This window comes from Metarhizium acridum, assembly GCF_019434415.1.
Source record: "Metarhizium acridum strain ARSEF 324 chromosome Unknown scaffold_276, whole genome shotgun sequence".
Classification (NCBI taxonomy): Eukaryota; Fungi; Ascomycota; class Sordariomycetes; order Hypocreales; family Clavicipitaceae; genus Metarhizium; species Metarhizium acridum.
In genome coordinates, this window is record NW_027094025.1 from 1 (window position 1) to 13,926 (window position 13,926).

The following is a 13,926-nucleotide window of genomic DNA, read 5'->3' on the forward strand; positions in this document are numbered from 1 at the left end:
ATATACGTTATATAAGTAAGTAGTCTAGTTACTATAAACCTAGAAGCTTACTTCTTTATACACGATAATATAATACGAATAAGATAACCCTAAACGAGTAATATATATTCTTACTAAAGTATAGGGGAAGGTACTACGTATACATCCTTAAGTACTTGCTTGTAAAGTCGGGTCTCACTTAAGCTAAAGCACTAGTAGTAGGAGCTAAGTTCTTTAAGCGCTAGCAGTTAAATAACCAAGCTAACCTGTGGAAATAAACTTATTAAAGTAACTCTTGTGACAGATTGAGGCGTCCGGGACTAGACGTGTGCCGCTATGTCTAGCTCAGATACAGGCTTGGTCGTAGATACGTGAGTTTGCCTCGAATTGCTTCACACTTGTTCCTTATATGCTTGAATGCGACTCACCAGAACGACTTAGCTAGAGGTGCTATAAAGGTTATCCGAGCTAATAAAGCTAATAGGGCGTTCTACTACGATATTATCTTCTTCTTAGACCATCCGCACTTTATAATGGTCACGTCGCGAGGGAAGCAGCTAATGCACTTGCATCCATACCAAGAAAAGTATATCCAAGTCGTCGAGTGCACTCTGAGCGTAAAGGTATAGGAAACTAAGTACAGGTTGATAGTCCAAAACGGACAATTCTTAATCGACCTATGGGCGAACCATCGCCTTTATCCCATTATTGGTAATGCCTGGCTTCTCCTGGCTTCTAACGCAAGCGGCACGGGCGGTGCGAAAATATAAAGTGGCTCGGAAGTAATAAATAGTCTTCTTATTACCTACAGTATTAACCTGAAATCCGCTAACAAGAATAGCATCATTTAAAGTAGTGAGACTTTCGATAGTGATAGAATTAGGCTGGAATTCATTTTACTATGTCAACTACAAGCATTAGCAACCCGTGGTCTCGGAGACGCAGATACAAAGGCCTTAACCCCATCAACATCCCTCGTACAATCAACTAGCTGGCCCTCTAATGCTTTGCCTCTTCCCGAGCAGAGGTAAACACACGTCCACGCTGCCAACTCTGCCTTAAACTCGGGATGCGATTTTGCTATCTTGTCCATCATATCAACCACGTACGGTGCCTCCTTCTTAGTCTTTTCCGGGAAAGCCACTTCATGGAGACTTGTCTTGACTTCACCAGGATGTATAGAGAATACAGATATGCCGTTCTCTGAGAACTTGAAGGTTTCCTTTTGAAGTATATTGAGCTCGGCCTGCAAGACGCCAGCAAAGCGCGTAATACTTGTTTTCGCGCATCCGTACGCTGCAGTCCACGGAAGGTCGGCCGTGGCTGCGCGGGAAGAGGTATAGATGATAATGCCAGAGTTGCGCTCCTGCATTGAAGGCAGGATCATCCTCGTCAGATCAACAGGCCCTTTGACCATGAGTACCATTTGGCGCCACCATTCCTCTGAATCGGTCATGTGGAAGGGCATGAATGTGTTTGTGCCAGCGTTGCAAATGAGGATGTCGATAGCACCTAGATGAGTGGTTACCTGAAGGATCATCATTAATCATGACTAGCCAAGGTCCGCGATGCGGGCGAGTATACCTCATTTACTAGATGCTCTAGGTCTGCTTTAACGCAGACATCTGCAACAACGCCGATTGCTTTCCGGCTTTGACGAGCCACTTCTTCCGTGGTCCGGTCAACTTGGCTTTGAGTCCTTGCTGAGATAGCGACTGCGGCACCAGACTTTCCGAGAGCTAGCGCTATTTCTCTTCCGATGCCTCTCCCTGAGCCCGTGACAAGTGCAACTTTTCCGGCCAAAGAGGCTTCAAAGAGCCCTGGGTCAATAGCTGGGTAGATCCCTGTCCGGAGTGCGAAGTCCGGTTTTGGAATGCCTGCCATTACGAATTTCAGGCGAGTTGGATGCGAAATGGGAAAATCCGACAGAATCGGTGAGAAAGACCGGGTGTGCTTTATACTCTTGCCGCATCTGTCACTACTAATAGTGAATGTCATTTCATCTTATTGGTGTCAATGTTTCCTTTATTGCCACTATAGGACTGCTTCTGGGGTCACAGAATGCCGAGTTTGCCACTCCGTGTCCGTGCAGTAAAAAGTGGATGTCCGGATAGTAACCTCGGAATACCCGATGTGGGCCACACAGCTGGTGCCCGGCAAAGCCGGGGACACCATAGACTATTTTAAAGACAGACAATACCTGGAAATAGCGGTTATCATGGCATCTGGGGTAAAATCTTGTGGGGAAGAAAAATGGCATTCGAGATTTACACTGCCTCCTCTCTCTCTTTCCAGGATTATGTTGCTATTTGCCAATGTGCGCGCGCGTTAGTAGATGGCTATGACCGAAAGGTAACAACTACCTACTCTATTGATGAGAAATTCTGAGTATATACTAATGCTTTTTTCAGGATAAGGTTCGAGTCCGAGCTTCTCTAGCTCCTTCCATCGTTGTCGACTACAGCAAAGTCGTGCCTGAATGGGGTCGCAAGAAGTACGAGGCAGATGGCTTTGTTGATTTATGGCTGGGACCAAACCACTTAGGTGTGAAAGCCCTGGCCACGCAACATCTTCTCGGGGCGCCGTACTTCAAGTCGGTGACGGAGGGAGAAATTGTGGTGGAATGGCAGCAGCTCGCGAGCCATGGGAGGAGGCTGGAAGGCGAGGATTACATGCATCCGTTATGCAAGATTAGTGAAATTTCAGATGGGAGGAGCTGGATGCAGCAGACGTATGTGAAGGTCGATGAGCAGTGGCGTATCGCAGAGATTAGGCCCGAGGTTTTGTACTCGACCGGTGACTTTTTGAATATTGGACGGCCGGACGGGAAGGATTCACGGAATATTAACCCATCTAGCTAGACGTATTGTGCAACGTAATTAATACTGTTAACGGAATATAAGGGGGTATAGTTGCTATTCGATTAAAGCGCGCTGTTTTTCGTGATAGTTGTAAGCCTAGTTAGCGTAGCGGTATAGAATCGCGATTCCACTCACCTCTTGTTAATTACCTTCTAGTTGAAGACGTATTATATGTTTTTAAGAGATTTTTATCTACCTAATATATATACCTCTATTAAGTCTAGCGTAATTAGCTATATATATTATAAAAAGCGCTATAACTAATAATTAAGTACCATTTAGCTTATATTACAGCTGTAATATTACTAATAAATTGAATTTAAACTACGTGGGTGTATTAACGGAATATAAGAGTGTATAGATGCTATTCGATTAGAGCGCGTTCTTTTCGTAATAGATACTTTTCACGTTTCATTTTAGATATTAAGCAATTTACATAGGGTTGAATTTATTAACGATTTCTTTCAAGATAAATAGTATAATTTTCTCGTACAAGATAGCTAGAAATGCCTCATGTTATTGTCCCTGAGAGCCCCTATTTTTAAAGCACTCAACACTTTTCGTCAAGCCGGACGAGATAGCCAGTTGGATCGCGAATCAAAATACTGCTCCCCCCCGTCTATATGGACAGGGGATCCTCCTTTGGTGACAACGGTGAGGTTTGCAGATCGAACCTGCCGTAGAAGCTTGTTAAGATTCCGCACGGAATAGGTAGTCATGCCAATGCCAGGAACTTGAGCAGGATAAGCGATTGTCCTCCGAGTTGGATCGTCATATTCAAAATACTCGCAGCGAGTATCCAGATCGCAGTTTCCCGTCACGGCCGCCCAAAGTACATTGGAGCTGATGTTAAAGACAGACCCGATACCTCCCACCTCTGCATGCTCATTAGGGCCAACGAGGGGCTCATATCCGGCTGAGAGATTCTGGCCCAGAATATCCCTGTAAAATGACAAGGCTTGACTGACATTTGCCATTGTCAGATCAAGTTGTCCTCGGATAACGTACTTCATGCCAGGGCCATTTGTGATATTTGGCGCGGAGACTGTGAAATAATCCGAAGGGCCACTGCGCTGCACAAGCTCAACCATGTACCCGTCAGGATCATAGACCCAGACCGTTGAGGTGGTTCCCTCTCCGGTGCCTTCGGGCACGGGTTGCCCGTTAAGAGTTGTGGCATTGGCACCCCTCAGGGCATTGTTCACTTGGGTGGCATTTTTCACACTCAACGTGAGGCCAGGAGCTCCTGGGTCCTGCTCACGCTGCTTGACCACTTGTGTAATATTGTCCCCTATGTACTGGGTCAATTTTAGCGTCCATGACTGGTTCGGGATTGCGAGAATGCCCGTCTTGTATGCTACGGCGTTCGAGGCTGTGAGCTGCCCATAGGCATGGTCGACTTTAGGCGTCGAATCTTGAGACAGGATTTCAAGCCCGAGGAGGTCATGGTAGAATTTCAGTGTCCTGCTAAGGTCTGAAACCGCATGGCCAACACTAGTCGGGTAGGAAGTGACGTTTGTGGGAGAGTGTTGCGTGTGATTCAAGAGGGTAGTAGCAAAGGCAGATCTGCCCAGCATCGTGATGATGAAAACAAGCTTCATGATTATAGTGGAGAAGATGGAAGAAGGCGAGGTGGATTGTTTGAAAGATAATGGTCTCAATTTTCTCGCCAGGGACATGACAGCCATTTATGTTGCTGTCTGGCCATGGGTTCGTCACAAACCAATGTTGCAAGCTGAAGAGGACCGAGAGCACAAGAAGCCCCGGCACCTTGCATTGACCCTACCGGCAGTTATGCCTGCACCCAGGCCGCGTAACGGCTAACATTGGAGACTTGACAACATTGAAAAGCACCCAGTCCCGGCTGCCTTACGCAATAGCGCCAGATCAGTTAACCCGGATAGAGGACCCGTACCCCAAGCGCACGCACGATCTGCACAAGTCAAAGCTCAGGAGAGTTCCGAGCCGTCCGAGAACTAAAGAGTTCTCGGGTCTTGCTGGGCCCCCGGGATTTCCGGCGCTGGTAGACTGTTGGATACCAACTGGATTGCGCGGACGAACACCCCATTATTTGTTCCATGTTCATGACCAGTCTCAAAATGGGCGCGCGTATCAAACAGAAAAAAATGAGCTCTAATTAAATAGCAATTATACTCCCTCATGTTCGTTTACAGCGTGCTTCAGACACACTGTATGGTTCTAGTCGAATAACAAGGTTAATATTATGGAGACATGACGTCTCTATGGGTTTCAAGTGATGATTTGATTGAATTCTACAAGCCTCTCGCGCCCGTTTAGGCAGATTGTCACAAAAGCTGGCTTCTTAATCTGCATCTGACATTCACGGCCAACTGTAGCATATTGCACTAGTTTTCAAAATGTTGATAATAAGATAAAGGCGTATATTCGTCATGCACCGGTTAATAGTAGTCAATAAAGTTGACAGAAAGATACCAACGAAAGAAAATCAAGGGCCCCCGATCTCCAGCTTCGCGAATAACATCTAGCTAGCTCTCGTACTAACCATGCCTTGAAGTTACCGAATATAGACCACAACCTATCATGATTCCAGCATCTAGATCTTCTGCTCCCGTCTGACCTTGCTATCCTCCAGCGAAGACTCGACATGGTCATTCATCATCGACTTGACGCTCTTCAAAAAACAAGCCACAACCGCATTTACGGCGACCAAACAAGCAATAACAATCCACACGTCTCTCCAAGCCTTGGCACTTGCCACGGTATCAACGGCGGCGTGCGAGTCAGCCGCGATCTCCGGACCAACATATGAAGCATATTTGTTGTTATAGACTGATGTAAAGACTGTGATGCCGACAATGCCCCCGAGAGCTCTGCAGGAAATCGAAACTGTAACCGCTGTTCCCATCAGGTATGATGGGATAGACAGAGCAAGAGCGGTGACTTTGTATGTGCCGTTAGTATAGATTTCATAGCTTAGCTCAAATAAAGGGAAAAGCATACCTGGGATGGTCGTCGTCACGGCAGTGCCGGCACCGAAAAGGGCTGAAAAAGCATACGACCAGCTCTTTCTTCCAGCGGTAACCAGACCCATTAGCCCTAATCAGAGTATAATTAGCAAGGTTGCTAGTAACGACTACCGAGCCAAGAGGCTAACCTGTGAAAAGCGCACACCAACTCAACGCAGCAACGAGAAAAGCTCGGTATGACCTCGTAAAGGCCATGATACATCCAGCCGGGATGCAACCAAAGGTTGATAGGATAAGGTAAGGTGAAATAATAGTAGCAATGCCAACTGCATCCTGTGTAAACAGATCGTATGCCTCCTGGGAGAAGGCAACATTGACGCCCAGGAGAAGCATCCCATCAATTGCGCACACAAGCATCAAGATGGGAAAGTTCCTTGTCTGGAACAGACGGTGATCAAGGATGCCCTCTTTCACCATGAATGCTTCATACAGCCCAAAGAAGGCAAGTCCCACGCATCCTGCCGTGAGCGTAGCAATAATTCGGGGCGAGTCCCAAGGGTATGTGGTGCCGCCCCAGGTAAGGCCAGTGATAAGGGAGGCAAAGGAACCTGCCATGAGAAGAATACCAAGGTAATCCACGCCGGTGATGATCTCCCTGCGAACTTGATGCCGACCGAGTACGGGCCGAGGTGGGAAGTAGCTTACCCCGATAGCCACTGCTGTGAGACCATATATGATTCCGTTGAAATAGTAAGCCCATCGCCATCCTCCCAGGCCTCCAACATTATCTCTAACAAATGCGGCGGCGAGGAATGTTCCTAGAACGACAAACGCGCTGGCCATAGCTTGAGAGACGCCCATTGCCCACGGACGATGCTTGTTGGGTGTGATTTCTTGGATGCACGAGATAGATACAATCTACCCACGACGTGAGCAAAACGCATCATTCATTCACCTCGAGAGGCAAACCAGGTAACTACTTACACAGCCTGCATTTGCAATGCCAGTAAGGATGTTCCCTCCCACTATGGCCGCAATCCTGTTGGCCGATCCCGAGATCGTGGACCCGACAACGCCGAGCAGAGCGCCTCCCACGAGAAACCATTTCTTTCCTAGCCGATCACCGAGAGACCCCTTGTGTCATTCAGCATAGGGAGGGGAGGCAGATGTATAAACTGTCAAGGTAACTCACAAAAATGGGACCCATGGCGAGAGTAAGGAGAAAATTGCCATTGGAAATCCACGAAGCAAGCGCAGAATCGCCTGGCGTCTTGGCTAGTGTCGCGACTTGAAATTTAATGGTTGTATTGGTCTTGTTCTTGTCAGCTTGGGTCACAAATCATGCGATGTAGTTGGAGTTGGGAATACCGTGTTTGCCAAGGCAGCGCAGACATTTCCCATTGACAGGGTCACCAAGGCCAAGAGAGTTTTCCACCCAAGTTGATATGGACTCTGAAGCTCGCCTTCGTTCATCATCTGGGGATTAAGGCTCTTTTCGGGAATCACGGTTTCGACCTGGGCCGTTTGAAGTCCAGTGTCCCTTGGCTCTCGCATGGTGCCCATGTTGACAGAGCAATTCTGCGATCTGGGGAGTGTATTCCGTACACGTATGATTAGATTCAGAGTCGTATCGAGTATTCGGGGACCTTGAGTCCTATCAACTCTTAAAGATGGTCGGGCTCTGAGGATTTTTTTTTGGGGGGGGGCGCTGTCAATACAATTCAAATGTTGATTTAATTGCCAATCCCAACAGCGGGAAGCAGCATTACAAAAGTTATTTTAGTCTGGGAGGATTCCAGTCCTGAAAATCAACAGAACGATATTCTTTTAAACATACAGTTGAATTGTCTCCGTGATATTGTAGTGCTGTCGTATTTCTGACACGCACATGTGGGGACGATTGTTTATCCTCAAGCTGTGCAGGGAAGACCCTACTACCGACCCCTTGAAAACATGGGGCACGGTTTGCAGACAAGTGCCGTTGTGCAGGGATGTCCGGCATTTCCGGGCTTCAATGTTCCCCTTATCCACGCTCTTCCGAGTCCAGATGTCCCCTCATTCTCCGACGGGGTGGAGTTCGGGGTCGAAGCCAACCAGGGGTCTGTTGACGGTGCAGCTAACAACGTCTTCGCAACTGTGTCTCTTCTCATTATTAACTCTCCACCGGACGTCCTTTTTAATCTTTTCGTAACACCATCTGCAAGCTTCTTTGAACACGACTCAATTAGCGCAGAAAGAACTGGCGCAAAAATGTCTCTTCCACTGCTGTCTATACCGCCGAGCCAGAAACAGAGCTACATTGTAGATCAGCTCGAGGGAGAGCGCATAACTATCCCTGGCAGCAAAGGCGCGTTCCGCATCTTGGCTTCTTCAAAACAGACAGACGGCGGCATCGCCGTATTCTCCAGCGGCGCTGTAATCTCAGACGCTCCTGGTTTCCACTGGCATGACGAGGCCCACGACGTCTTTCTCGTCACAAAGGGTTTCCTCAAGCTATGGAACGGAGACAAGTGCAAAATACTAGGACCAGGAGATTTCGCCTATATTCCTCCTGTGAGTGGCATCAACAAGACATGCGGAGAGGAAATATTCGAGGGTGCACAACGAGACAAAACTAACACCGACGACAGAAATTCATCCACAATCCCCAGCTTCTGGGGCCGCATACGGAGACGCTCGGTCTAATCGCACCAGGCGACTGGGTCGACTTTTTTCGTTACGTCAGCGAGACCTTCTCTGGCATCATCGTGCCCGAGGACGATAGCCGGGACTTGAAAAGCCTGCTGATCCCCAAGGTCATGGCTGCCAAGGACAAGTTTGACGTACATTTTGCCAGGGACCACGATCCTGCAGAAGTGTCGGACTGGGACGGCACAGAGTGCGTCCTGCCGGGCCCTCTGGAACCTTACTACCTCCGTGGCAATACGGGCCCAAGATGGATGCTCGGCGCCGTCATGTCACGGCCTTTTATCCACGCCTCGCAGTGCAGCGGCAAGTTTGCCATTTCGAGCATCGAGTCCTCAAAGCTCTACGACGGCTCTCTGAATCCCTTTTCGCAGCGGGTGACGTTTGAAAAAGTCGCCCATTGTTTTGTCGTCATGGAGGGTGTCCTCGGCGTCAAGCTGTACGAGACCGACAATGGCGGCGAGGACGCATGGAGTGAAGTCCGCGAGGGTCAGACTGTGGTGATTCCCGCGGGCCAGACTTTCTCGCTCTGCTTTAAAGCACGCTATGTGCGCGCCATTTCCTTCACAAATGGCACTGGAGTTGAAGAGATCATTCGGAGGGCTGGGACGCCATACCAAGGCTTCGTGCTTCCGGAGCAGGCTCAAGAGTGGAACGATGCAAAATTCCGAGATGGTTGCAGCAGCGCTGTGGCAAGACTTGGCTAGTTATGACTTTGGAGCGGGCTTTTTACTTTAGGGCTAGGCATAGACTCTTCCACAGTTTGTGGCCGCAAGCGAGCATAACCAATCAATGGTAATTGCATTCATGAAGCAGCTGTCCTACACGTTGAACCAATGATTGTAAATGAAGTATTGTGCAAAACGCAACTTCACTACTGAATCTCTTTTTACGTAGAAAACGCGTTGGCTCGTCGTTAGGAGCAGCATGGCTGGCTCTGGTGACTTTGTTAGTAAGGTCGTCAACCGGTTTACACGTTGAAATTGTTCAGTTCAAATGACATGTGCATTTAGTCGGTTATCGGAGTAGTTTGAGATTCGTAGCACTCGGAATTCCCGTTCTGCGATACGTTTAGAATCTAGACCCTGTCTCCCCACACGCAAACGTCATTCTCGGAAGTGCCGCCCTTTGGATTCGTCACCCTCCCTGAATACCCGAAAGAGTACGGAGTACATAGCCATTTCATTATGTCCAATCAGATACTAAGTAGTTCAAGTCCCTAAGGACGAACCAATGTGTCCGCGTAAATAGCATTACTGGCCCCCGCCGGCTTCCCCTCCCTGGGACAATCACGACTCACAACATCATGGATTCAGGCACAGCTACTGGCATATCGCGACGAAGACTAGTCTACAAGGTCGTGGACGGGCATGAGATAGATGTAGACGTCTATCTGTTTCCCCCGGCCCCCAATGCCCCCAATTATGGTTACTGTTCAAGTAACGTCACCTCTACAGCACCCAGGTTTGCTTCTTGACCCTCTGGACTGACCAATCGAGTGTTTTGCAGTCATCAACATTCATGGCGGCGCCTTCATGCTTGGCTCCTCGGCCATGGTCAACAAGGATCAGGTCAAAGACTGTCTGGACAGACGCTGGATTGTCCTGGTTCCAAATCACCGCCTGTGTCCGCAGGTAAACCTCCTGGAAGGACCAATACAGGACTGCCGAGACCTGCTTTCATGGATGCATAATGGTGGATTCGAGAAAGCACTACCTCCCGAGGTCGCGGCCCAATACCCCCCTTGACCTCGACCACGTGTTCGCATTTGGCACATCTTCTGGCGGCATGCTGGCCCTGAGTCTTGTAAGTCAACATGTTATGCATGGGATAATTCCTTCGCTTGTTGAATCTTGTGGTTAACGTCGTCAAATCCAACCATCAGGGGTTTGCTGTGCCTCGTCCTGTAGCGGGTATTTACGACATGTATGGTCCTTGCCACTTTGACGATCCGTTCTGGACATCTCGGCTACCACATGTAGCTGATAAGCTGCCTCCCAATCTCTCCGACGGTTTCATCTCGCAGGTCTACAAAGAGTCGCCGGTGCCCACTACCGGGGGCGTGTCTCTGGAGGGCCAGGCGACAGGAGCTCCCAATTTTAGCGACCCACGAGTAGCATTCGCATTCACCCAGATTGCGAACGGGCGGGTTCTCGATGTAGTTATGCCTTCCAAGGAATGGAGCAAGGTAGATCCAATCCGGAATATTACACCGTCCTTCCCGCCAACTTTTATTGCTCATGGTACCGAGGACAAAATGGTCCCAATGTCACTGAGCAAAGGCTTGTTGAAAGTTCTGAGGCAAAACAATGTACATTCTGCTATGGTTGAAGTGCCCAATGAGGGTCATACGTTTGCTGGAACTATGAAAGTCGGTTCGACCACCTGGGAACTGCAGCGGCAAGGATTTGATTTCCTCGAGTCGCTGGTGTCTCGTAGTGGATGAAGGAATCGTGTTTTCTTTTTGAACTCATGCCAAGTGTGGACACTGATAATGGAAGGCTCCGGTATGGGCTGGTCATTTCTTCCTTATATATCCTTAAATATTATTCATCACACATCAGATAGTTCACACCGCAATGCATTAGCGTCGTCGCTCAGAGAGCCATTGTCTCCATCTATTGCCTTCTTATTGCCACTCACGCTCCACCGTATATCACAAATTGTTCTCTTCGCATGCCGTCCTAGAACTCAAGGTTTTCTCGACTAGTCCACGCCCCATTAAGGTGTGAGGTTATTGGTAGAGCTCTTGCAGTTTCGTCTGGCACTTGAGACTTACTGGAAGCCCTGGGAATTTTTGCATGAACAGATGTGACTGAAAGTTCGGCAGTGGGCTCCCATCCCTAGGCGGAAATTTAGGGTACATCTCGTCAAGGCCACACTATATCGAGTTATAAACAGGCCATGACCAAATTTTGGTATACACTCAGTACAGTCTAGTATTTAGTAGATGTGCAGTAATATCAGTAACAAGCTATTACAGGGTCTATGAGGTTCCAAGGTTCAAATAGTTAGAAATCATGTTCAAAGACAGTGCCAAATATCAGATCATACTCCGATACATGTACATATTGTGAATAACCAGTAAATATTCCATGGATGACTTTCAGAATTTGAAACCTCATGTAGTAATATGGCGTCGCTTATGTGTGACCGCATGAGGTGTTATCGTGCCATCACCGTCGTGCGCTGGGCGGCTCAGCGTAGCTTTAGTACGGCACAGAGCCATGACACAAGTTTGTGAAGTGATGGCATCTTTACAGGGAGATAAGGCGCCAGTCTAGACAGAAGCCATCCTTCTCGTCGAACTGGGAATGGATGATTCCGGACTGCCGCTTCAACCTCCTCCGAGGCGTCATAACCAAATAGCCAGGGTTGGATCGTCGGGCAAGTCCACCGGCTAGGGAAAGGACCCTTGAGCTCGCTGCCGAGCTGAGACAGGAATATCTTGTCACGAGCTTCTTGCTCTGGGCCATCTGGCATGTGAAACGCCTTACGCTGAATAAGACAAACCACGTTAGTGAGAACAGTCTCAATAGTACCTCGAGGCCAAAAGACGGCCCATAATGACAAACACTTACCTGTTTGAATGTCTCTTGAACAATAGCTTCACCACGAGCCTTGCGTAGCTCTTGGTACATTTCCAAAGCCTGGGGTAGCTGGTCGCGCGACTTGATATGGCCTAGCAGCTGCCCGAGAACTGCACCGTCCTCAATAGCAGAGTTTGCTCCCTGAGCGAGGTACGGCAGCATTGGGTGACATGCGTCGCCACTAACCAAAGCCTTGTTGTTAGTGACAAACATGTTTTTTTTTTCTGGGAGCCTTCGAAGGGATGCCTACACAAACACAAAGTTCGACCTATCGTTCACCCAAGACGGTAACTCATCGACTATATGCAGTAATCAATGTTAGTCATTACTTGGCTGTTCTGGATTGCGAAATTCGGGCATAGAGTGGAGGTTAAACTTGCGATGCATCAGTTTCCACTTCTCTACGCCATTCACCATCTGGAGGAACCGCTTTAAGATGGGATCCCAGCCATCAAACAGGGCAATCATCTCCTCGACAGATCCCGCTTGTCGGCTCGCTTCTTTGGGCAGGTCGTCGGGCACCAGCAATACAATGTTGTACATCGTGCCAGCCTTGAGTGAGTATCCGACAGCGTGCGCGCCGGGCCCGATCCAAAAGTGGACAGTGGGATTCTGAACCCAGTCTACTAATTCAGGGTCCGTGATGTCGTCGAGCTCGAGGACGATGCGGTATGCCAGATCGCCTGTCGGCAACGGTGGATGCTCACTCTTCATGAACAGCGAGCGGCATTTTGACCACAGGCCATCTGCCGCCACAATAAGATCACCACGCGCTTTCTGCCCGGAGATGCAGGTAACCTCGGAATTGTCAAAGTCTATCGACTTGACCCTCTCGCCAAGCCTGATATGGACGCCGAGCTGCTTCGCCCGGTCGAGGAGGGATAGCTGGAGGTCTACCCTGTGCAGATCCAAGAAAGGGGCTTCGTACTTTTGACGCATCTTGACATTGAAGCCCTCGTCCCTGGCCAAGACCTGGCCCGAATAGCGGTGCACGAGCAGAGCAGTGGGCTCAGCGGCAGACTCCCACAGACGCGCTGGCAGTCCAAACCGTTGCAGTATCTTTGTGGCATTTGGCGTGACTTGCAACCCAGCGCCGACCTTTGCTTGTTACTCATTAGTCGTTTTTCCCTTTTTCTCAATTGATCATCATTTGCTTCACTAGGGAGTAACCCGACTTACCTCTCGCAACTCCTTTGCCGATTCGAAGACGGTCACTCTATGGCCGGCAAGGCTGGCGCTAACAGCCGTAGCTAGACCGCCTAGGCCTGCGCCTACGACCATAATATCGAGCGGTGAGGAGCATTCTGGAGATGTATGGGATTGGTGCTAGCTCTCCAAGTCAGAAATGTAGATTAAGCAAGGGGCACTGGACGAATATTATGCAATAACGAACCATGATGTCTTTGATGCTGTCCCAAACTATGGGTAGCAATAGCTCAGAACTGGATGAATCTGACAAAAGAAGATGAGCGGAGAAATGCTACATCAAGTCATATAGAGCTTGGACTTTCTCTGGAGATGGCCTTTGTGGTGGTTCCCTTGACAATTTACCAACCCGAGCAAGCCCCCGGTAAGCGTCGCAACCTGCAGCAATCCAAGACATCTACTGGTACCTAGATACGGTACGGAGTAGCCGCCCGACCAGCGGTGGACACGGGACTGGAGTCCGGGAAGTTCCGAATACGCTCGGAATAGCCGGACCGGCCGAAAGACGCGACACATATGCCCAGCTCGCCCAGCCGGCATTTGATGTTCGGAAATGGTGCCGAAGGGAAATTCCCCAAATATCGGATCCATGCCGAACATGGCAGTGAGGTATACAATGTCGTGTTTGATCCTGCAGTCCGAGCCAGGCATCGCTTC

General features: G+C 49.0%; 8 protein-coding genes across 8 annotated transcripts; 4 read left to right on the forward strand and 4 right to left on the reverse strand.

The window, feature by feature from the left end:
* Positions 1–883: 883 nt before the first annotated feature.
* Positions 884–1,435, reverse strand: J3458_013094 (uncharacterized protein; the record flags this gene model as incomplete). The annotated part of the gene is made up of 1 exon (XM_007816379.2): positions 884–1,435. The coding sequence occupies one exon, from the start codon at positions 1,433–1,435 to the stop codon at positions 884–886; it is 552 nt and encodes a 183-aa protein (XP_007814570.2).
* Positions 1,436–2,232: 797 nt separating this feature from the next.
* On the forward strand, positions 2,233–2,840 carry J3458_013095 (uncharacterized protein; the record flags this gene model as incomplete). Its single annotated transcript, XM_007816378.1, has 2 exons — positions 2,233–2,331; positions 2,391–2,840. 2 exons carry the CDS (start codon positions 2,233–2,235, stop codon positions 2,838–2,840), a joined length of 549 nt encoding a protein of 182 aa, XP_007814569.1.
* Positions 2,841–3,403: 563 nt separating this feature from the next.
* J3458_013096 (uncharacterized protein) lies at positions 3,404–4,417 on the reverse strand (the record flags this gene model as incomplete). Its single annotated transcript, XM_007816377.2, has 1 exon — positions 3,404–4,417. The coding sequence occupies one exon, from the start codon at positions 4,415–4,417 to the stop codon at positions 3,404–3,406; it is 1,014 nt and encodes a 337-aa protein (XP_007814568.2).
* A 998-nt stretch (positions 4,418–5,415) lies between these two features.
* Positions 5,416–7,351, reverse strand: J3458_013097 (uncharacterized protein; the record flags this gene model as incomplete). Its single annotated transcript, XM_066120247.1, has 6 exons — positions 5,416–5,762; positions 5,823–5,918; positions 5,992–6,706; positions 6,773–6,922; positions 6,981–7,100; positions 7,157–7,351. 6 exons carry the CDS (start codon positions 7,349–7,351, stop codon positions 5,416–5,418), a joined length of 1,623 nt encoding a protein of 540 aa, XP_065974532.1.
* A 390-nt stretch (positions 7,352–7,741) lies between these two features.
* J3458_013098 (uncharacterized protein) lies at positions 7,742–9,180 on the forward strand (the record flags this gene model as incomplete). The annotated part of the gene is made up of 2 exons (XM_007816375.2): positions 7,742–8,341; positions 8,419–9,180. The coding sequence occupies 2 exons, from the start codon at positions 7,742–7,744 to the stop codon at positions 9,178–9,180; spliced, it is 1,362 nt and encodes a 453-aa protein (XP_007814566.2).
* Positions 9,181–9,779: 599 nt separating this feature from the next.
* J3458_013099 (uncharacterized protein) lies at positions 9,780–10,221 on the forward strand (the record flags this gene model as incomplete). The annotated part of the gene is made up of 2 exons (XM_066120248.1): positions 9,780–9,912; positions 9,983–10,221. 2 exons carry the CDS (start codon positions 9,780–9,782, stop codon positions 10,219–10,221), a joined length of 372 nt encoding a protein of 123 aa, XP_065974533.1.
* Positions 10,222–10,397: 176 nt separating this feature from the next.
* J3458_013100 (uncharacterized protein) lies at positions 10,398–10,919 on the forward strand (the record flags this gene model as incomplete). Its single annotated transcript, XM_007816374.2, has 1 exon — positions 10,398–10,919. The coding sequence occupies one exon, from the start codon at positions 10,398–10,400 to the stop codon at positions 10,917–10,919; it is 522 nt and encodes a 173-aa protein (XP_007814565.2).
* Positions 10,920–11,611: 692 nt separating this feature from the next.
* On the reverse strand, positions 11,612–13,344 carry J3458_013101 (uncharacterized protein; the record flags this gene model as incomplete). Its single annotated transcript, XM_066120249.1, has 5 exons — positions 11,612–11,971; positions 12,055–12,244; positions 12,314–12,362; positions 12,444–13,161; positions 13,243–13,344. 5 exons carry the CDS (start codon positions 13,342–13,344, stop codon positions 11,672–11,674), a joined length of 1,359 nt encoding a protein of 452 aa, XP_065974534.1. The 3' UTR covers positions 11,612–11,671.
* Between the last annotated feature and the right edge of the window lie 582 nt (positions 13,345–13,926).